The sequence below is a fragment of the Neolamprologus multifasciatus genome, chromosome 17 (genome assembly GCF_963576455.1).
Source record: "Neolamprologus multifasciatus chromosome 17, fNeoMul1.2, whole genome shotgun sequence".
NCBI classification, from domain to species: domain Eukaryota; kingdom Metazoa; phylum Chordata; class Actinopteri; order Cichliformes; family Cichlidae; genus Neolamprologus; species Neolamprologus multifasciatus.
In genome coordinates, this window is record NC_140455.1 from 26282582 (window position 1) to 26306937 (window position 24356).

Sequence of the window (24356 nt, forward strand, 5' to 3'; positions counted from 1 at the left end):
ATATAATGTACTTCACTTTCCAGTATTTATTTTCCAGTATTCTTTTAAAGAAATTCTTTGATTTTAGAGTCACTCTGAAGTCCTACTGCAGTTCCAAGTTGAGTAAAAGTATCTGATTATGGATTTAACAAAGTAAACTTTTAATTTCCCGGAGCTGAAGCAAGAAATGGGGATTATACTTCATTCCAACCTGTGAAATAAAACTAAAGATGGAATTTGGTGACCAAAAAAAGTTGTGTAAACATGAACTTCTAAGAGGCTTCGTGTAAAGAAATAGCCAGCCAGAAGAGTGACACAATGACAGACCAGGAGTGAGCAAAGTGGGAAAGATAGTGAGGAGGGTGGAGTGGGTGGAGGGAGTTAATGCACATAACACACTGCATCAAACCCAAGCACCGCTCCAAGCAGGATGCGTCAGCAGTCCATTCATGTTCCTCTATTTTCCACGAAAGGACGAGGCAAAAAGAGTGAGAGCAAAGAGAGCTCAAGTGAAAGGAAAACAAAGATAAAGAGTGAGGGGGCTGAGAAAGGAAAGAGAGAGAGAGCATGATGAAAGAGAGGAAACCAGAAAGTGAGAGAAGCGGTGAACCCATCCTTACCACCAAAGCAAAACTGGAAAGCTTTGCCAGAGTCGTTGGAATGTTTGGAGTACTGCTGGGCACAAGGGGGTTAAAATATGGTTGCTGTGGGGATGCCACTGTCCATCTCTGACTTGTGCTTGGACAGCCTGTCCATTCCCCTAAGCCACAAAAGCCCCAGAAAGCCACAGAACAAGAGACTATGAGCATTAAAAAAAAAAAAAAAAAAAAGGAGAGCGAAGGACAGCAGGAGCAAACTGGTTTTCGAAGAGGTAGATCTCTAAAAAGGTCTGAGTGCTTTGAGCTCACTCAAATACCTCAGGACACTGCAGAGAGTGTGAGGGAGGCAGGGAGAGAAAGAGGGTGTGAGAGAGAGCAAGAGAGGGTGTGTGTGAGAGAAAGAGAGAGAGAGAGAGAGAGTGGGAGATAGAGAGACGGTGTACGCTCTCTCTTTCGCTGCTACAACGGATCCTTTCCACATCGACGCTGCTGTTAACGTCACGCCTGTAAGCCGCGCTTGCCCAGCGCTTGCCTTCTCTGCCTTGCTCCTCTCCCAGTTGGACGCTGCATTTGCGAGGGGGTGCTGATCACCACAAGAAAAGGAGGGGGAGAAAAAAAAAGACAAGAACTGGAAACAAGAAGAAAAAAGAAACAACCCAGAGAGAGGAAGGAGAAACTGCGCGCCATCCCTCCTCCCTCTAACCCACCTCGATCAACCCAGCTACAATACCCCCACTCCTCCCAGCACCCCCTTCCATCCCCCACCCCACTCCCCCTCTGAAGAAACTGACGGATTATTGGGAAGTGCACGGGAGGCAGGCTGCAGCTGCTGCTGTGTGTGTGCTCGCTACTGCCGCTGTATGCTTCGTGGGGATGGTGTGTGTGCGTTCGCAATTGCTGCTGTCGCCACCGCGGCTGCCGAGGCTGGAGCATGTGGCTAGTTAAGAGGAGAAAGAAGATAATGAAGGCTGTGTGTGTCGCCTAGCCTTTTCAACTGCTGCCAAGAGCTCCCCAGGAGGAAAGGAGAAAAAAAAATAAAATAAAGAAGAATCAAGTGGACATGACACTGCGTTGAAAAGGGGAGCAAAGAAAAGAGTGCAAGAGAGGGAGAAGGGCTGTCAGACTGACCAACCGACCAACTGATTGACTACTAAAAAGTGAAAAGAGGAATACAGATAAGGAGGACTGTTTTTTTTCTTCTGTTTTTTAACCCCTCCTTTTCACTACAAACAAAAAACATAGAACACTGGAAAGGACTGGATTTTTTTTTTTTATCCTTCTCTAATTGTAATTCCTTCTACCTCCCTCCCTCCTTTTGTTGTTTCCTGCCTTGGGTTTTGTTGCACAAAACAAAAAACAATAGTGCGTGTGCATCTCTGTGGTTGCCTGGACTATGGAGACCTGGCTAAGGTGTTTAACGGGGGGATCAACTGTCGGATTCCAAGGACAAGCAAGAGAAGAGGAGCCGACAGCGAAGAGCGAGCAAGGGAGCACTGCTGCTTTGGGAGCCTGACTGGATTCCTAGCTACAGTCGTTTCCCCCTCCTTTTTTTTTTCTTGGTAATCGGCACGTAAAGGAAGAAAAACATTCACAAAAGGGCCTTCGAACCTTTCTCTTTGGATGTATGGATTTACAAAAGGGCTCATCTTGTTTAAGCTCTTTGGCACTGATGCCCGTTTTGACAGGGCAAACATAAAAGGTTTTCTTTGCTGCTCTTGGATATAAATACATCTGATGCGAATACATCAGCTCTTTCTGATTGCAAAAAGGAGGGAAGCTATATATCTCAGTTCAAGGACCTGTAATAATAACTTGAGGTAGGTGTCTAGTGTTTCAAACCCTCTCTGCATCAATTTGTAACACCCTCCCCTCCCCTCTGTCTTGTAATACGGTTTTTGGTTGCTTAATTTGCCATCATGTTCTTCTCATACACATATTTCAGAAAACCCAGTCCTCTCCACCACCCCATTTCTTTCTGCCCCTGAGCACAGTTCATGGAAATAAAATCACCCCTTAACTGAGGACAGGTCGAGTCCTCTTGCCCCTTAGCAACCACCTAAACCCTTGCTCTCCCCTTGCCCACATCAGTTCCCTTAACCTTATTACTTTGGCCCCATAAACAGTACTGCTAGCCAAACAGCTGATTTCCTTGCACCCACACCCCCAAAACACCAGCCCCAAACATCCCCATCCTCCCCCCCAGATGATGCTGAATTATGAACGTGCCACATCATGAGTCTCCTGGGGCGGGTAGCTGTGCATCGTGCCAGGAAAGCCGCCCTGCTCTGTGTAGTCTTCCTGATGGTGCGAGCGTGGAGCAGCGCCTCCCTGGCCTTGGCGGGGGCGGCGGTGTCTCAAGGACCCCAGGGCTGTCCACCGCAGTGTTCTTGTAGTAATCAGCAGGGGAAAGTGGTTTGCACCCGTCGTGGCCTCACCCGTGTCCCCCCTGGGATTCCTGCCAACACGCGACACCTCAATCTAATGGAAAACGCCATTGAGGCGGTGCAGGCTGACTCCTTCCGCCATCTGCACCACCTTGAGGTGCTCCAGCTTGGGCGAAATGCCATTCGGCAGATTGAGGTGGGCGCGTTTAATGGACTCACCAGCCTCAACACACTGGAGCTGTTTGACAACCGGTTGACGGTGGTGCCCAGTGGGGCCTTTGAATACCTATCCAAACTAAGAGAACTATGGTTGAGGAACAACCCCATTGAAAGTATTCCTTCCTATGCCTTCAACCGGGTACCCTCACTCATGCGACTGGACCTGGGAGAGTTAAGGAAACTGGAGTACATCTCAGAAGGAGCTTTTGAGGGCCTACAAAATCTCAAGTACCTCAACCTGGGAATGTGCAACATAAGGGGTGATATGCCAAACCTAAGTCCCCTCAAAGGCCTCGAGGAGCTAGAGATTTCTGAAAATCTCTTTCCAATGATAAAACCAGGCTCTTTCAAAGGTCTGCGCTCATTGAAAAAGCTATGGGTGATGAACTCTCAAATCACAGTAATAGAGCGCAATGCTTTCGATGACCTATCTTCACTGGTGGAGCTTAATCTTGCCCATAACAATCTGAGCGCTGTGCCACATGATTTGTTCTCCCCGCTCAGGTACCTGGTGGAGCTCCACCTCCACCATAACCCTTGGAACTGTGGTTGTGAGGCTGTATGGTTAGCACGCTGGCTAAGGGAGTACATCCCTACTAATTCAACTTGCTGTGGACGTTGTCACTCCCCTGCGAGCATGAGAGGTCGACAGCTGGTGGACGTGGACCGAGGTGAGGGTGCTGCAGTCCAGTGTTCTGCACCATTCATTGCTGATGCACCAAGGGACTTGAACATCTCAGCAGGGCGAGTGGCTGAGCTTCGATGCCGCACAGCTCCAATGTCTTCAGTGCGCTGGCTCCTACCCAACGGCACTATACTGACACATGCCTCTAGTCACCCAAGAATATCAGTCCTCAATGATGGTACCCTTAATTTCTCAAATGTCCTTGCAGTAGACACAGGCACCTATACCTGCATGGTCTCCAATGCAGCTGGGAACTCTAATGCCTCAGCCTACCTCAATGTGAGTGCAGCTGAGCTTAATACATCCAACTTAAGTTACTTTACCACAGTGACCGTGGAGGTCTTGGGGCCAACCACTGAGATGCCCAAACCTAAAACTACAACAACCACTGCAGCTGCTGCAGGCGCTGGTGTTGCTGGGGGAGGAGTAGGCCTAGGGACAACAACTACAACTGCCTCTCCTTCTGTCTTTCAACCAGTCTTCATCTCCACCCCAACTGTACTGTTGCAAAACACTGACAGTCCACCAGGGGCAGCTAAACCATCTGTGTTGCCAGGAATTCAATCGACTAACAAGCCAGGCAAGTCTGGGCCTAGCCTCGATGAAGTGATGAAGACTACTAAGATCATAATAGGCTGCTTTGTGGCAGTGACACTATTGGCTGCTGTCATGCTCATTGCCTTCTACAAATTGAGAAAGCGCCACCAGCAGAGGAGCACCGTGGCAGCTGCCCGCACTGTTGAGATTATTCAGGTGGATGAGGAGGACCTTCCACCACCAGCATCTGCAGCCCAAGAGTCAGCTCTGACATTGCCTGAAATCCGAGACCATAACAGCATACACAAGTTGGACTTTATCAGCCACAAGACTGACTACAGCTTTCACAAACCCAAGGCTGAATACAAACCCCAGCCTGATTTCACACTTCACAAGCCGAAGGCTGAGTATACCACATATAAGCCAAATATGGACTTTAGCAGCCACAAAACCATCACAGATTACAACACACACAAATCGACGCCAGATTTTAGCCTTCACAGACCAAAGCCTGACTGCAGCCCATTTAGACCAGAATATAGCACCCACAAACCTAAAGCAGAATACAGCCCATTCAAGCCAGACTTTGGTACTCATCCAAAAACTAAATCAGACTACAGCCCATTCAAACTAGATTACAGCACTCATCCCAGGCAGAAGAGTGACTTCAGTCCATTCAAACGGGACTATAGCACTCAGCCGAAACCTAAACATGACTACAGCCCATTAAAATCAGACTACAACACACAACATAGACCTAAAACTGAATATAGTCCATTCAAGCCTGATTTTGGTACACACCCAAGACGTGATTACAGCCCATTTAAACCCGACTACAGCACTCAGCCTAAATCCAAAACAGAGTACAGTGCCCAGAGATCTAAAACAGACAGTACCTACAAAGCTAAGGACCACTACACCCCACATAAGACTGCAACAGATTACAGCGCCTTCAAGACTGACTTCAGCCCCCACAAAGTGGATTACAGCGCCTTCAAGTCTGACTTCAGTCCACAAACTCAGAGACCTAAACTGGATTACAGTCCACATAAACTGGACTACAGCCCTCATAAGGTGGACTACAGCACTCTAAAGCCCAAATATAATACCTATAAACCGACTGGCCATGGGGCTAAATGGACAGACAACAATGTTGGGAACTCTTTGCCGCGAACCTTGCCCAGTGCCATCACAGCAATGGCTGAGCCCTATGTCGTAAAAACTCACAACAAGGAGAAGGTACAGGAGACTCAGATTTAAAAAGGCCCCTCCAAAAGGCTCTCACCCCTTCTCCCAGTTTCCTAGCTCATACTCACCCCTCTTTCACACGCCCCTTGTCCTTTCCTCATTTAAAAATCATGCAATAGAATGCACAACGAAAAAAGGACAGGACATACTTTTGTACAGAGTGCAAAACTTAAAAGACTGATGATTTCTTGTTGTACATGCTTATAAATAAATATATATATATGGACGAACTAAAATTACCATGGGTTGGTGATAGAGAAACGTATATTAAAAAGAAATTGAAACTATTTTCTAACTTGTAACTTCTATTTAAAATAATGAGTTGTTTAAGATGCTGTCTTGACTTTGAAAAATGAGGGTAGTCTTGTTTTAACAGAGGGCATTCTGTGTGATTTTTACACCATGCTACAGAGAATGCAGTGATAAGAAAAAATAATATTTATACAGAGAAGACTTTCTTTAACAAAATCCGGGAAAAAAAAGGTCAGTGTTGATCTTTACAGGTTTATCTTGTAAAAGCACCAAGAATTTGTACTGTGCCAAATGTTATAAATGCAATAAAAAGGATTTTTGGAAGAAAAAAAAAAGTATTAGAAAGAGATGTTTTTTCCCCCCCTTTCTCTTCTTTTCCTGGCGTATACTGTAACAATCAGCCAAATGCTTTAGACACTGCAGTAAGATGCTGCAGCTATACTTTAACTCTAAGTGTGCTGAATGAATCATGGTGCAGAAGTGGATGGGTTTTTTTTAAAATATCCCTCCACACATCCTATTATATTATTTAAAGCAACAATCTGCTTTTTTAATTTTTTGCTTACTTTTTGTTTTATAGCCATGAGTGACTGTCATGATGCTTTTATCAGTCTGTGGCTGATCAAAGCACGCATTTGATGAAAGTTTAAGTTCAACAAACATGTTAACAGGTTAAAAAGATCCGATGGTCTCGTAAAAGAGACATACAGTAGTGCCATTACAAATACTTTATTTGAAATGCTCATGATATAATGCTTCAAGAATCCAATCTGTGTTACCTACCTCATTTTCTCTATTGCAAGGTAGTCTTATTAATCAAACGTAATGAGTGAAAAAGGTGCACTTTGCCAAAAAATATAGATCTTCATATCTCTTTTCATTACATTTCCAGCTGTTGGGGCTTCATCAATCAGTATGGGGTCTTTTTATGGTGACAAATGCATTTGGGTCTCACTGTTAACTGTGCATTTTTCATCTTCAACAATATCACCCCTCTCAATCATAATAAAGCCACACAGTTCTAACAAAAAATGATACACAGTGGATAGGAAACACCGCCTGTAGTATTGTGAGACAGGTAAACCACATATTTTGTCTTTCTGGAATTCGGCCAAGGGGCATTAAAGACCCGCCAACATTTTCTGTGACTGTTTCTTTTCTCTTATTTAATGACAATACTGTGTCTCGAGTTCTGTTTGTTGAAATGTAAAAGAGAAGGTTGTGTGCAGTACACTGGGAGAACATTTCAGTAAACAGCAACATACCATGCTTGGAGTGGGCAACATGTGGGTGAGAGATGACCAAGAGAATACTACAAAAGATCTCCGTGGGAGTTGTGTTGATCATAATCATCACAACCAGCACAGATACTCCTTAGCTAATCAAAACATTATTAGAACGAAGACGTGAAAAGATCCACAGTCACAGATGTGTACTGGGAGCGAAGCTTATGGCTGGTAGTGAAGTTCACAACACCTGTTTACATCATCAGTGAGCGTGGCAAATAAAAAGCTGGTTAAAAGTAGTACTTGTGAGGTGAGCACCTAAAATATCTGAACTTCTCTCTTTGACAATGTGACATTTCAAACTTTGTGTCACTGGAAGTATAGCGACAGAGGTTAAATCTTAAACAAAAGAAACGAGTGTGACAAAAGCTGAGAGCATATCAGCTCAATATGCAATGGAGGTTAACAGAAGAGCAGACTGATGTTTATTTGAAGGGGTAAAAGTCCAGTTCCTAAAAAATTGAAAAGGACAAGATGGAGATGACGTGTGCTGGTGTAAGAAATGGAGGTCAAAAAAGACTGCTGAAGGACACAGCAAAGCACACCTTTTTACAAATGTTTTAGCAGATGTCTTGTGCTTGGAAACATCAAATTGTTGTAGAATAGGAGCATGTATAATTTAGAGGTCTAACATTGTACATTACAGGGGTATGATATAACCATCCCAATGAAAAGAGACATCTGGAGAAAAAAAAAATAAAACAAGACAAAAACAATGAGAGCTGGAAATATTTAGATGCAGCCCAAAAGGAAAGAATCTCCTGATACGCAATACAAAAAATAGATTTTATGTTCAGATATGACTAACTTGAGAAAAACTAACCAACTGCAGTACATCCAGGGCTGTCCAGACAGGCCACCTGGACAAAAATGAGATCAAATCAGCAACAGTTCTTGCTATCCTACCCTGCTTTTTCTGCCATACATTCATTTTGTAGTGTGCTGGGATACGTATAGAACTGCAACAGAAAGAAAAGATAGCAAGTTGAATTATTTAAATTGAAGAGTTAACGTGACCACTTCATCTTGTACTGACCATTTCTAGCTAACTCTCATATCTCAGTTTGCATGCCGTTGTCTCCCACATCTTTTGTTTACTTGTAATTGTTTTGATAACTATGCAAATCCAGACAATGAGCTCCCGATTGTCTCTAATGGGACACGTGTGAGAGGAATGTTCAAACAAGTGTAAGAAAGCAGGCTCAGCACGCTCTTTTTAAATAGATAATGTTGTGGGATTCGATGGATTGTAACTAACTGGACAGATGTAAGCACCATATTACGCATTCAGCACTGTTATGACAGTCTATCATATGCTTGGCAGTGCTATATTACACCTCCTTTGCCCCAGTGAGGTATAGCAGGATAGGGCTTATGCTTCATCACACTGTTCAACCCAGAAGTAGAAAGAGAAAAAAGTATGCTGTGCAATGTGATCACATATTAAGCTGCACTGTGCTATAAAAGGCTCCATCATGCTAATCGGTCAAAATGGCTACAGGGTCATCAATCAGCCAATCAGCTTGCCAGTCGGTGAAGAGCCCGTCTCCATGGAAAACACTTCTCCACATCCCTTCCTCCTCCACATCATGTATTTTCCTTTTCCTGTTTATGTGCTTCATTAGCAATCATGAAGCCATTTGAAAGAGGAAGCAGGGTAAGATGAACCTATTTAACCACAGCTCACCGAGCCTGTAGGGCAGGGAGGGAGATGACTTAGAGGACAAAGAAGATGTAACGATATAGAAACTAAGATATATCAAAGACATTTTAAGTGAGATTTTGTGGCAGATTACTTAAAATAAGTTATTGGGAAGGTGGAAATTTGGTAAAAAATTGATAAACAGACGAGTATAATAAGCAAAGAGCAGAAAGCAATCACAGAAAATAAGTACGCAGAAAAATGTGGCAGAACTCGATGTGGTGGGAGACTAAAAGAAATACAGAAGACAACATGGAAGTGATGAGAAGAGGTTAATTAAAAGACACAAAGAAAGATAAGCATGGTGGGAGAAAGGAAAAAATGGAGGAAAAGCAATTGAAAAAAAACTAACCTGAAAATGAGGAAAAGATGGAAATGGAGCTACCAAAAGAGGGGAAAGGAATTCAGGAAGAGTGAAAGAAAGCAAAAGCAAAGGCGCTTGAGGAAGAAGGAAACAGAGCAAATGTGATGCAAGAGTGCCAGCTACAGATGGAATAGGGGATATATAACTTGGCCGTCATGGCTCTCGCATGATTGGTGAATGGCCTGAACTGCACCACAAGGAGAGTATGTGTGTGTGAGGAGGGGGGGTGGGTTACGTAGCAGAGTGCAGCAGATGAGAAGTGCTGATACAAGAAATGGACCACTGTGCTTGAGTAAGAGATACTCAGGAATATAAAAGCAGAAAGGAATGAAATGGAATAGCAGGGACGAGGTGTGTATGCTTTCAGTGTCAAAGGTCAAAGTACTTAAACCTGCTGGAAAGTAAACATACTTGCTCCTCTATTCAATTAAAAAAAAAGACTAAAGTAGCTCATTTTAAACTAAAAGGGGATTGCAGGACATTTCAAAACCCAATTATTTTGATGCAATCTTTTAATTAGGTTTTTTTCCTCATGTTAATTACCGTGCAGTACAGAAGCTGGAACGAGTAAAAGTATTTCTTTAATTTAAACCTACACTTACAGCCATTGTAATCAACAGCATCAGGCATGCAAAAGCCAACTCCTCAAAAACATATCTGCAAAATGTCTCCCAAAAAACAACAACAACAACAAAAAATCCAAAGGTGTTGCTTCTTAACGTTCAAGTGTTGTTTTTTGTGATAACTCTACAATTTGCATATCCATAAGCGCAACATTTAACCTTGCATTTTTCTTTTATGGATTAGTTAGTAGTACTAAAAAATATACTCCTGTTAATAACCGAGTATGAAAACTGCCTTGAATCCCCGGTTGAAGCGAAGGATGTGTGCTGCACGGTGCATACTCTAGGATTTCTGTGTGAACACTAGCCACTGTGCTAGTGGAGCAGAGGAGAGGATATTCTAAGCAGGCCTGTGAGCGTGCTGCCTTGTGAGTTAACATGAGTCAGGGCCAAAGAGATGTTGGGTCCTAATGTCAAATAGAGAGACTGTAACAGAGAGCAGAGTCAAAGGTGGAAACAGCAAACCACAGCACAAAGACAGAAGAATAAAGCAGGGACGTGCTTATTATGACGAAATTTTGATGGTTTAAGGGAGTTGGATTATTGACTTACTCTGTGTTAATCATTTGGCTTTACTGCATTATCCTTACTAATAACATTACTACACGAAGAATGCGCGCCACATTGAGAATGCATTTTACGAGCTTTGCTTTGTAGATATTCGTTTTGAAATATCAAGGAACGTTTATGGAAGGTAATGGTGACAGTTGTGCATGTGGATTAGAGGAAAGGCAAGTGGATGCGTGCCGGTGCATCTGCTTTAGCTGTGTGAAAATGGATGCAAATAGCCATATTCAGTGACCAGCTGGTGATATGATTTGTTGTTACTGAGGTCAACAGAGGCAGAAGAAGAAATTTCATCGCAGCATCCTGCTGGCAATGTGCCTAGTGCAGTTGAGGCTGTAATGTTGAATAGGTGTATGCCAATAGACTGACATACACCGTGGTCGAATTCCCACAGATTTTGCTGCCGTAACCGAGAGTGAATGACAGGTGGGCTTCTTTTTTTTTTTCTCCTCCCCCCACGAGCTAACCGCTCAAGTGTGTTACTCCCTGTGAGACAGAGTTTATTGCCCTTTTGGTGGGTGAAAAACATCCCTGTTTTCTTAACAGCAAGAGACGATGAAGCCTTACTTTTATGATCCCATCCAACAGTTGAGTCGTGTGTGTGTGTGTGTGTGTGTGTGTATGTGTTTTTGTGTGTGTACTAAATCATGTCCACTGAGAGCAACAAACAGGGGACTGAGACATATGTGAGGTGGGGTATGCTGAGGTGTTTGTGCGCACACTAAACACAAATAAAGACATAAATACACACACGCGTGCACACATAGACACCAAAGAGAGGTGAAAAAAAAGAATGAAGCCACTGACCATTAATTTCACTGCTTGTTGAGATTTACACCCTGGAGAGAAATCATCATCACAGGCACAGTATCACCAAGGAGACTGCACTCAGGATCAAACCTCATTCACTCACCCACACAAACACGTTTATACAGAAACGCACAAGAGCAGCCAAAGCCACGCGGTTCAGATGCCTTTATGTCATCTTTACTGGGCTGTTTTGATATGTTTACCCTGAAATGTATTTAACGAGCTCCGGCTCCCAATTTAGCGCTGAAATATGCACAAGCTGCCAAGCAAATGTTCTGACCGTTGACCTCCTTTATAATCAATATTCTTGATCTTCTGAAAATGACGTTTGTACTTCTTTGACACTTTTATCATCAAGCCAAAGAGAGCACCACATGTATACTGTAGCATACATGTGTCGTGAAGTGACTGCAGTGAGACGTCCTTCACTTCTTCTAATTTTCTTAGCCATTTAGGCATTCATTTAGATTCATGCTGTCATGTGTGGACCACACAACTAGAACACCAATGTGAGTTTTCAGAACTGCATTTGTGTTTTTGCCCCCCATCTTTGTACGTTTCCACGCAAAAGAGTCCATGAAAGACCAGAAGTAGCCCATACACAAAGTGTTACTGAGAAAATCTCTGCTTTTATGCTGCATGGGAAGAAATGAGGACAAAGGAAGCTTTTCTTGCAAACCAGAAGACTGATACTCAATGCAACTAGCAGTGCATGGAGTTTATGGAGAGTATTCTGGGACTTCATCTTTTCAAGGGTTCAATGTGGTGTATCTGAGCATAGACATTTTGGTGATCGTGGAGGGGTGGGAGCGGGGTTACAAAATGGTGTCCTGTACTGAACAAGAAAAAGAAGAAACTGAGGAGGGGGGAAGAAAACAAAACAACAACAACGGACAAGGGAGAGAGAATGAACTGAGCTCAACGGTGAGGGCAAAAAATTAAAATTATCTATGACACTCCAATTTGGCGTGTCAGAGGACAGCGGCGTCGTATGTAAGAAGGAATGTAGGGAAAGAAGAAGAAGAAGAAGAAGAAAAGGAGTGTGAAAAAGAGGCAGACAGAGGGGAGGGATAAGAACACAGATCAATGAAGCTGAAAGGAGAATTTACAATGTGATTGCAATAAATAAGAAGCCCCTATTGTGTACTTTATAGAAGAGCTCAGCGTTCACTGTGTAGTAACTGTAGGCTCATGCATTTACTCTGATGTGGACCTCAAGATGACAAGCAGTGTGCTAATGTGAAAGACTTGCTGAGAAAATGTGCACCGCTGAGCACAGAATGGCAAAGGAAAGCAACATCAAGAGGAACGCACTGACAAGCTGCGTCGTGCAACAACGGGGCTGAAACACAGCTTTCACGTGGAGCCGAAATTATTCAGTCGCTGCAGCAAAATACAGCATGTGTTTAAGTGTGTGTGTGTGTGTGTGCAGTTGGGTCAGCAGTGATCTTTAAAGATCAAACTAATCAATAGTCAGTCTCTGTTTGCAGTCTATAGCTTAAGCCCCACTGCACTGTACAAAGTGGTGTCCCACCCACCCCTCACTTGAGTTTTTAACATTTAGTAGGGGGCATTTGAAAAATTGTCAGACTTTGCTAAGAACTTAATCTAAGTGGAATAAAATGTAAATGCAGCTCCTGTATAGTCAAAAAAAAGAAAGGGAGGGGAAATAAGCTCGCAAGCTGTTTTCATGGGGAAGTGGATTCAGGCATTAATGCCATCCAAAAGATTTAATGCAGCCCAAATAAACATCATCTCCAAGCATGCCTACTTAAAATGCACCCCTTACTTTGAAGAAAAAAAATATCTAATGGCAGATCTGATGTGGCAGGGAAACAATGCCATATTTTTGCAAACATCTCTCTCTCTCTTTCTTTCCCTTTTAATTCGGATTTCAAATAAATCTGTTTAGCGTTCGGTCTAAAGAGGGAAAAGAGCAGTGACGTGTTCTGCAAAGCTGTGATGTCCAGTGTGTTTTTGCTCTCTTATCTTAGGGATGAATTTGGCTCCCTGTAACAACTGAAACACAGATGCGTGACAGCATGTTTGTCTATGTGAAAGTGCTTGTGTAGGAGTGATTGTAGGAGTGAACCTGTGGCAGTCTAACTATGCCACCTCCACAGAAAAACTGATCAAAGCATATGTCATCTCAGAAAACAGGCAAAAAGACCCAGTGGCAGTTTATTGAAGTCAGAAGACACACAAAAACTTACGTTTGTAAGATCTTCTGCAGTGGGACCAGCCTAACTGAACGTCAGCAGAAGGTGAAAAATTTAATTTTTAAAATTGTGATGTTTAAGAAATAACATTAACACGTGGAAGGAAAAAGAAGTGGCTTGATTTAATTATCTAATAAATAACTAAAGTGGACTGAACCATCAGAGTCAGGAAAGACTCTAGATTGGCATTTTCTGCAGTACTGCCACTCCAGCACTAAACGTGACGTATAAAGATGGGACGAAGCTACTTGGAAAAAGTTAACCAATATGAAATGATCTCAAACCTGCATCATTTATAAAGGAGGCGACTCCTTTGACTTACTTTTGTAACCAAACTGTAAAGAAGCCAAAGAGAAAATGACCACACTGCTAACCTAATCTGCCCAAACACTTTCCTGATGGGTTTATGGCTTCAGTCGCCAGCTTCAATGTGATGTTCACGTTGTAAATGTGAGCAGATGCCTTTGTGTCAAAGTAGCTGAAGATAAAACATAGAAAAACATGAAGGTGATTTTCCTGGCCTGGGATTTTATAAAAATATTCTGCAGTACATCAAAAACGAAAGAAAACCATTAATCAACACATGAACATTACCTCTGAAGTTACAGCGGTTTTATTAGAGACACGGCTAAGCGTTTTGCATTTTGCATAATTTTAAAAAGTTTAAATTTGTTCAGTATTGAACGGCAGAAATTAGGTTTTCTTTTCGGAAGTATATAAAACGGAAGAAAAAAAAACGTCGGCCGACAGCGCTGTAAACAACGGTAGATTTGTGCGTAACAAGCAAGCAAATAATGCAGAAAACAGCACAGAGAGAGAGAGAGAGAGAGAGAGAGAGAGAGAGAGAGAGAGAGAGAGAGAGAGAGAGGGAGGGAGAGAGAGAGAGAGAGAGAGAGAGAGAGAGAGAGAGAGAGAGAGAGAGAGAGCGAGCGAGCGCTGTGCATCGTGGTCGGAGCAAAACAGCAAAAGTAAGAGTGAATTCATGACGATGTTTATGTGAAGCGTAGTTTGGATCTTCTTTTGCTGCTGGTTCGGTCAGTATTGTTTGGAGAGACATCACACTAACAGCTTTGGAATCAGCACATAAAGGGCGTGAACACAAAGCGCGGACCCGCCGACAGATCAGAATCAGCGAGCTTTCGGCTTTCAGCCCCGACCGTGAGAAAGGCAACATCTAACTGATTCTGATCCGAGGGTTGCGCTGTGTGTTTAAGTCTTTGTGCAGAATCCGTGTTCCTGCTCTCATTTACTGTCTTAGCTGTTTGGTGGTTGTTGAAATTTTGTGAGATTTCACCAGAGATTCTGGCATTTCGGGCAAAATAAATTTATATTAAAAAAAATCGATTCAGGATTTTAATGAATCGATTTTACGTTATCCAAGCCAGAATCGATTTTAATCAATAAATCGATTATAAAAACCCACCCCTACTCCCTACCACATAAGTATACGATGACCCTCAGTTTCTCTGTGAAATAATCCCCTTGCTCAACACGTGAAGTTGCAAAGCACCAAGAAGGGCTTCAAAGTGAAACGTCTCTACCCAGCGGGTGATGCCACGTTGGATATGTCCACCTTTTATATACAGTCTATTGTCAGCACTACAGATATCTTGAACAGTGATTCTTTTTCAGCGACTTCTAAAGCACTTCAGATCAAAGATGTTTTCGAGAACAGGTGAATCGGGGGCAATGTGGCCCGAAGCCGTACGTGACCTCGACAGCCCGGCTGATATGAGAGTTCCTGCCCGACGGGGGAGCCAATAATTAGCGAGGGAGTTATACTTCTCTTTCCCCCTCGCCACTCTAACTCCAGCTAATTAAACATGACCGGACACATCAAAGGCATATATGTGCAGACAGGCTTGTGTTTGTCCATCAATTATAGTTTTGTTGTTATCGCAACAAAAACAACTTCAAACCAAGTTTGTGCTCGAAGACTGTAAACATCAGAGCCTGGTGAGCCCAGGAAAGGGAAAAAACTGAAAAATCACAACAGAGTGGTAATGTGCAAAGGGGATTTGAGAAAAAAAAAAAAAGAGGATGTGGTTCAGCCCATGGGAAGAATATACAGAGTGAGAAAATGATTAAAGTAAAGAATAAAACAGAAACGGGAGGCACAGAAAGGTTAGGGTTTTTGTTGGGGAGAGGAGAAATAGAGGAGGCTCAGGGTAGAGGAGATTTGGCAACTATTCACCGTCCCACTCGGTTGGCAGCAGAGGCACAAACTGTTTGCTCACAGCAGTACATGCATCTATTAGTATTGTTCCAGGAGATAATAACTGTGTGTGTGATTGTGTGTGTTCTATGTGTTCCTGGATGTCAATTCTCAGCCAAAAGTGGCTAACAAGTTGTGATGAGGTGACAAATTAACAATATGGAGTGGCAGTATAACATGTATGTGGAAATAAGCGTTTGTCTGTGGGTGTGTCAGGCTAATAAATGAAGGAGTCTCTGTAGATGTGCCTGTATATGTGCCTCAATAACTGTTCATCTGAGCTACTTAGTATGTGTCGTGCCATCGTTACACTTTGGGTAAAAGCTGTTTACTGTTAGCTTTTCTCTACTAATGACCGCCTGAATGCACGGGGTTACTTACACCCTCGGTAAACTGCATGACTCGGCGTGGACATCAGTCATACTCTGTGCTGCTGCCCACCACCATCACCACAACCACAACCACCACCGCTGCAGGTAAATTCAAAACCTGTGGGGAACTCGGCATTGAAATTTGGGCACGACAACACCACTAAAAGATCGCACATCAGATTGTTAGCAAACGCTCACTGCATTTGACATTTTGTCTAATTGAGATCAAACTGTATGCTATGTTTGTAACTATAAACTACCCTTATAGTCTATGTTATCACAGCTGTAGTCATGTCAAAGCAAGCATGCAATCTGCCAGTTCCAAACAGGCATTATTTGAGGGGCCACTGTAATAGTGGTGCTAAATGTCAGCAGTGTAGAAACACCAGAGGCCACTGCGCTAACAAGACCACAGCTCCCTAACAACTACAGCCTTCATTAGTCTCAGATGCAGAACTACCAAAGGCTAACAAAACATTACATAGTAGGAGAATGCTAAACCTATTTCAATCTAGTTTTGTTTTTGTTTGTTTGTTTTTTTTTGGAGTATGAACAGGGAACCCAGCTGTTGATAATGTGCAATGAAAGAAACCTTTTGGGAAAACACACTGAGAACTGAAAATCAGTAGAACAGAAGATAACCTGGGAGAGGCAGGACTTCATCAGGGAATAAGAGGAATATAAGCACTCCGTGTCTTCCTAATTCAATTTCTGACTCCCAACCTCTGTCTAACTGTACATCTGGTATACATCCGGCCACCACTAAGATTAATAAAATGACTTAATGAATGTCACAAAAAGATAAATCACCATAGGCTTTGGAAGCAGTACAAGCATCAGCAACTACTCTCACTTTAAGGGAAATTCTGCTGGAAAAGGGAGCATTTTAAGAAACTGCAGCGCTATCACCATCCTTTCTGGGAACTTACCCTGCATACACCCCTGCACATTCAGAGAGAGAGATTCAGCCAGAAAAGGGGTTTAAAGAAACTACATTTCTATAGTTGGCCTCAATCGAAGTATGCTTATACACACAGCCTCCTGCCTGTCGCCCACTTCTACCATTAGCTTTATCTGGCTGAATTTAAAGCTGAGAGCCCAATCTCCGTTCGGATTTTGAATAGATTTTGCAAGGCTTGTTCTTCCCTTTATGCCCCCGACTGTCCTCTGGGAAACATAGAAAAAGAGGGAAAGGGAGGGGGAGGGAAGAGATGCTGATCGCTGACACAGCCACTGAGATAGCCTCTCTGTTGTTGGTAAGGGATATAAAGAAATGGAATGAGAGGAGAGGTAGATGGAAGGCGATGCTGAGATGGGGATAAAGGTGCAGGTGTGCCGACATTATGCTGGGGTAAGCTGGTGAAGGATTACTTCTTCAAGTCTCTCCTCTTTATGGCCTTTATTTGCCGTTTACTTATTCAGATCATTTGGAGCTACATTCCTTCTCATGCCAGGGTACATAGACACACGCACAGATAAATGGTAGCTTTGTGAAGGCAGAGGAAAAGGCCAGAGGGAAAAGAAAAGAGGATACGGTTGGTCGAGATACATATGACCTCAATGATGTTTAGAAACTTTTTAAAGGAAGCAAGCAACATACAACTGGCATGAACCACTGACACAAAAATACTAATGGCATGTGGAAGGTTACAAGCGGATTGTATGTGTGTGTGAATGTCAGTAAGTTCTCAGCTCTTCCAGTTTCGAAGTCTCACAAGGACTGAATGTCTCTTTTTATAATGGCTGCTGACTTCTGCGCCTGTACGTCCCTGCGGTTAAACCTAAAGCCAGGATGATGTCGATGTGTAGCAACTGCTGTGTTGTCAAGGGAACCATTAGCACAGAGACCAGAGTCGCGCACACACAAAAACTGCATTGATGTTGGTGATTTATGGGTATTTTCTACGCAAATGATTCCTTGTCAAAACCCCTACACATGGCATGGATTGCAAAACGCTGCAAGAGTTGATACATGCACTACTAGTCTATATATTTGATGTATGTATGGCGGAGAAACAAAGATAAATACGCATCCGTCTCTCAACCTGTTAATATGTTACGAATCAACAGAATAGGATCAATCTGAACATCAATAAACCACAGGCACCTAAAGCCATTTCCTCAGGCAGGCTCATCTGCGATTCATCTGACACACGGTGAAGGACACGGAGTATAAACCATTTTTAGAACTGTACACTATCAAGATAAAAACTGCAGCACAGAAAACTGCAAGACGACCCAAAAAAATTATAGTATTATTCCAGGTGAAAATGTCAATAAGACATTTATTTCAGGAGTGCTTCAGAAGGAAATGGCTTTAGAATTCTCCCAACTGTAAGCATAATATATTTGCTGACAAGAAATGTGACACTGTTAATTTTGCTTCCGATGCCAACTGCGTGTCATTTTTGCTACAGCGTTTAGGTAAGCGCCTAGCAACCCAGCAGCTCAGAAGGCAATGCAGCATGAGGATTTGGGCGTTTGTGTGTGTTCAAAGTGAGTGAATGAAACTACCAGCATTAAAACAAAACCCTGTTAACCTTCTTAAAATGACCCAGAGATGCCACGCCTATCACTTGACCTTACAAATATCATCTCAGGATCATGTTTAAGTTTCGCACTTTTGTCTATTGCTTTAATTACCAGCATCCAAGAAAGATCAAAAGGTATTCATATATTTCATCAGCTCTGTTCTGAGTTTTAAACAGCAAGCCCTATTTTTGAATTTCAATCATTCAGTCATCTCTTATTATCATTTTCTTTATTTGCCATCTCTGAATATCCCTGACAGCGCTGCATAGACAGGTGGGATATAATAACAAATTCAAACAAGCTGGAAGGCGGAATAAATGAAGCCAAACAATAAGACGAGTAGTGACGTGTTTATTGACACAGCCGCTGGCTATCTGGCTGGCTGCCTCGGGTATTCACAGCCAGACCAAAATCCAATATGTAGTTTGGCTATTTTCCTTTTAAGTGAGATAGACCAGTACAAGTAGAGAAAGGGCAAATAAAGACACAACAAAGACAACAGAAGCCTCCCCCCCCCCCTCCTTTTCCTGCTGCTTCTATTCCTTATGAAACACATCCAGTCTTTTGTCCTTAGGTTCAGTAATAATTCAAGGAATGTGTCTATGAATGTGAGCGCTCACACTGATACTCCATGTCCTATACCTTCATTTTGCCCAACTCTATGTTTAAAAATCCAGAAGCAGCAAAATGTAGTGTGGGAATAAAAAGAAGTGCAGTGTAGAGAAAGACAATAAGAGAGTGCATTATACCATTGCCCTCACTGATGTGGAAGAGCACTGCAGTGCCCTTCATGTAGGGGATAGACGAAGAGGATTCAGTGGGTCCCTGTGTGCACCGTGTTGCAGTCTTAGCACAGTTTGCACGTTATACTTATCAGGGTGGACGATGAAGTTGCAATTTCATCACACCGACTCGCACAAACACACACACACACACTAAACACAAGGTCGCCCTTGTAAACGAGTTGTGACCATAAAGCAGAGAGAAGGTTTCTACCTCTCTCTCCATCTCCATTCAAGCCCATTTATCTCCCCATCTGCGATGGCGCGAATGCACCGTAATTCACTACTTTCAGGGAACAAAGAGGCAGAGCGGTACTTAAATTCCAAACTGCTGCAAAAGTAAAAGCTGGACTCCGCCTGTGACACCAATTAGTCCAATATAATGCAGACAAGCTTTTGTGGGCAACAAAATTTATGGTCAGAAGTTCAAGCTTGAACTTTTCCTCTTTTTTTTGAATTGCAAACTTGCATGGTTTTCAGAGGTCATGCAGCTAGAGCTTTTGGGGGGAAACCTATCTGCTATCAGAACCGAAACAAAATAATCGTACTGAGATCGGATTGGTTTTAAATATCTATGTCAAATTTAAATACAACATTAACACTTTGTGCTTCCTTTCAGATTTATTTTACTGTCATCTCTTAAATGAAAACCATTAAAAACGCCATATGGTCGTTCGCTACTCGTTGCTAATAAAACACACTCGTGTGCAACCGCTTTTGGCAACAAGCTACCATATGATAGGAGAAGCATTAAATATTTCTTGTATAGTCCAAACTGGTCATGCTGCTAGGCTAGTGCCAGAGTTATGAATGGATGGGGACAGATCCTGTCTGTGGTTATAAAGCAGCAGTAATCTGGATATGGGGCTGCCTTCTGCAATCATGGTTTGTTTAACTACAGCATGTGATGGGGAAAAGGGACCCGAGGGCCAGTTCACCGTCCCCACCGCCTGTCTCGCTGACCAGGAAACCACACCATGAATTATTCATCGCGTATACTTATTCTCTGTCTCTCACGCGCACACGCAGCACGAGTATGCCGAAGTATGACAAAGAAACTCGAGTCAAAAATAGATAGCAAAGGCCAATATAAACAACAAAACAGTTGTGGGGGGGCAGTTGTGTGTGAGAGAGCACAAGAGAGGAGCAGACATGGTCAAAGGCTGTGAGATCCAGCACTTGTGTAATCGACCTCTTGCCAAAATAATTCAAGCTTGATCGGAAATCAATGTGAGAGCATGGAAGACGTGAAGAAATTCGATGGTGTCCTGCGGCGCTGTGCGGCAAAATAGGACATATAAAAAAAAAAGGGGTCAGATCCACGAAGGGGGTGTATGTGTGAGGAATGCTAAATTAAGTGATCACAGTTGCAATGATTGCAGATGTACAGGGACAAATAGAAAAGGCACACTAAGTAACACTTCAATAAACCAATTGCCACAGTGTGCCTTTATACGCGAGCAGAAGGCAAAAATCCTCTTCATATTACAAAGGCATTGGGTTTATTAGCATTTAATCAAAATGCTCACCAAGAACAGTTATTAAAGCAGAGAGATCTGCACAGGCAGGCATTAGCAAGGCATCTGTGCTGCCACGCTGGCACAGTGACTCATCAACGCTCCACAACACAACCTCCTGCAGGTCTGAAGGCAGCCTTTGCCAACCCCCACCCATGGCAGCCTGATGCACACAGTGTTCGTGTCACAAGGTGGAAAATGCGGGTGGGGGTGAGGGGTTTGGGGGACCTCTTTTAGGCACGAGGGGGCCACGTTTAGGACAGCATGCGACACCACGTGAAACCAAGGGAATGAACCCCTACACAGAAACTGAAGTAAGTGCTGTGTGTGTGTGTGTGTGTGTGTGTGTGTGTGTGTGTGTGTGTGTGTGTGTGTGTGTGTGTGTGTGTGTGTGTGTGTGTGTGTGTGTGCGCGCGCGCGCGCGCACGCACGCACTTTGGAAGTTAAAAAGCTGGTTCATTTTTCAAATTTCTTTTGCTAAAATTACTGATATCTTCCTATGTTTTCAGCTATTTTTTATTGCCAAATACAGCTCAAGATGAAAATAAGGCTTCTCTTAAACTGCAAAGTATCTAGTAATTCAAGCTCAGAAGAAAGAAGATGTGCAATCACTTGGAATAATGATGTGTAGCTTTTACTGTGTGTTATTTCAGGTTTAGTCAAACAGAAGGCAATTCATCCGAGTGAATAAAACTGTTGAATCTATTGTGGATGGTTACTGAAACTATGGTAGGTACTTTGGTTTCCCAAGAAGTCGCCAGGGAGGATGGCACAGACGTTATGTGGGACGCCCTGCCTGGCACAACCCTCGCTTTTCTCCAGGCTTTGGCTCTGGCAATACACATGGTTGTGACCACTGATATTGGGTGTGTGTTTCCTTAATAACCTCAGTTTAATCTATAGTACGATTTTTTTATTTTTAAATGGCAGAGAGGTTACACACTACGATAGGGACCTTGTTTCATGTCAATGTTTTTCTCAACTTGATATATGTGAGAAAAGGCTATTAAAATGTATGCAAAACAGAGGTAAGTGTTATTGAGTAGGCAGTCAGCGGTATACACTAGATGAGAACACCCAGACTGAATGAGGTCAATAGAAGTGACAGTATACGTAGGCAGAAGAGTGCATCACATATTACTGTCCACTTAGCCTGCTCTTATGCCTGCTCAAACACGCCATCCCTGCACCCCCCTCCCGTCTTATTCTTGCCTCCTCTCCCACCTGGTGAGGCAGTTATGCAACACCAACAGTTCCAATCAGGGATCCTTTCTGTGTTGATTACTCCAAACACACTGAAAGATAAAATAAGAAGAAGAAAAAAAGAACACAAGTAGATGTGTTTTAACAGAAACAAATGGTTCAATCCTCAGAGCCTAAGAGCTAGTAGCCTTAAAATACAATGCATCATCTGACGTATCAAGCAGATGATCACACGGCAGCCATCTCACTGGAATGATCACTGGGCCTGCAGCATTTTAATGAGCCACCGAGATGGTTCAAATATTATTTCACTAATATCTTGTTTATTAACACTACAACTCTAAATATATCCCAAGACTAGCTGAGTCATCCCAGATAACCAACGTCAATGCAGTAAAATTCTTCCGTTCCCCTGCCTCCTGGTTAGGTTGAGCTTTGAAGATGCCACGCAAAAACAACAAAGAAAAATCAGCGACTAGTGAATTGACTTTTTTCCCTTTTTTTGTCAATGGAAGGTGGGAGGTGAGACAAATTAAATGGAAGACATCAGAAAAGAAAAAGGAAATGTCTGGGGAGTGGTGTTTACCGATGCATTTTTTTTTTTTTTTGCCCCTGCTCAGAATTCTATGCTGCTGTTTTGGTCCCACGCTGGGAACGGGAGCAGTGTCTGTCAGAGATTAACACTACACAGAGTGTGAGGAAGGGAGAAGGACGAGAGAGGGATAAAGGAAGACAGAGCTGATAAACACAAAAGTCTTCCTTTTATTTTTTTTTAAACAAGGGGAATCAGAAAGCGCAAGAAATCTTTTTCTCTTTTTTTTAAAGAAAACAACTGAGAGACACAGAGGCAAATCTGTGACGATGGTGGCAGCGGTAGTTGTAGTGGTGAGGGGGTAAATAGACTAAGATGGAAGCCAAGGCCTCTCCCCTCACTGGGTGCCACATTAATTATGCATGTCTGTATCAAGAGAAATTAAAACATAGCCGTGTAGCACTTTAAAGATAAATTGAGGAAAGGAGGGGGTAGAGGGAAATGGGCGTTAAGGAGAGAAAACGCTGGGAGCAAATGTCAGGCAAAGATTTCAAACTGGACGCTGAAGACAAGAAAGGATTTATTTTATTTCTTGAAAGGGGACCAGAACAGTGCTACAACAGAAAAAAAGAGACAGAGAGCACTGCATGCTCAACTCCAGCAACCAAACTCAATTTCAAGGCCACAAAGAGAAAGAAATAGCTAATTAGAGCAAAAAACGGAGGTGTCGGAGTGGGAAAACGTAGTGGCCACTGAGTCAACATATCGTTAGCTCAACAAAGCCCTAGAAAACTAAAATTGGCTGTCGAGCAGCGTAAGCAGGAAAAATATTTTATGAATGCAAATGACTGCGCCACCGAGACCCAAAATCAAATGGTATTCACGTGAGGCCACCTTAGGAGGAGCCTCAAAAGCTGCTGCAATCAGATGCTATTCAGAGATGAACCAACAGCAGAATCTCATGCTAATGAAATCAAATGATCCACATTCACGTTGGAGTGAGACACACCTTAATAACCAGTTTCATTTAGACTCGCTGCGATCTGCAGGGATGGGAAAGACGGAGAAAAAGATGGATTCAAGGGCGAGGACCAGTTCTTTGTTCTGTCTATCATCGGTTTAATTCTGTAGCTACTCACTTGCCTCAATAAAGCGACTACATTTCCTGTCACCTCTTCATTCCAGCTTTCTCTCACATGTGTGTTCTCTTACAGCTAGATGTGCACTTGCGCCAATTTGTTCACCGAAATGTAAAGATTTTTTTCCCCTCAAGGTATTCAAGAGACATCATGAGACTGCGTCATTAAAATACTTTTCTCCTCAGTGATTCATCATCTACTAACTTTCTTTCTAATAAGTGACAGCTTACGTATGTGTGAATGCTTAACTCTATTGTTAGCTAATTGAATGTGTCCCTCTCAAGAGTTTGACTGTGTTTGTGTTCATATTAGCCCAAACAGGAGGTAGGTGCAGCCGGCCCCCACACTGGGCTCGAGACTCATTATATGGCTCGGTCTTTCCTGCTAACTCCCACCTACCTGTGAAAAACTTGCTGACACCACCAATGACTGGCAAGGGAGAAAATGTGTGTCAGAGTGTGTGCACGAGCTTGTATGTATGGATGGATGAGGTTATGTACATGATGGCATGAAGTCAATTTTTTTCCCCAACCAAAATAAGCATGTCATGTCTTAAAACAGCTTTGATAGGCAGCTGACTTTGGCATCATT

At 42.9% G+C, this 24356-nt stretch overlaps 2 protein-coding genes across 2 annotated transcripts in view; one reads left to right on the forward strand and one right to left on the reverse strand.

Annotated features, from left to right (window-relative positions):
- Positions 1-24356, reverse strand: part of snd1 (staphylococcal nuclease and tudor domain containing 1) — a 177884-nt gene that overhangs the window by 91250 nt on the left and 62278 nt on the right. The gene's annotated exons all lie outside the window — the stretch shown is intronic.
- lrrc4.1 (leucine rich repeat containing 4.1) lies at positions 370-24105 on the forward strand. The gene has a single exon (XM_085137230.1). It carries the CDS (start codon positions 2811-2813, stop codon positions 5661-5663), a length of 2853 nt encoding a protein of 950 aa, XP_084993356.1. The 5' UTR covers positions 370-2810; the 3' UTR covers positions 5664-24105.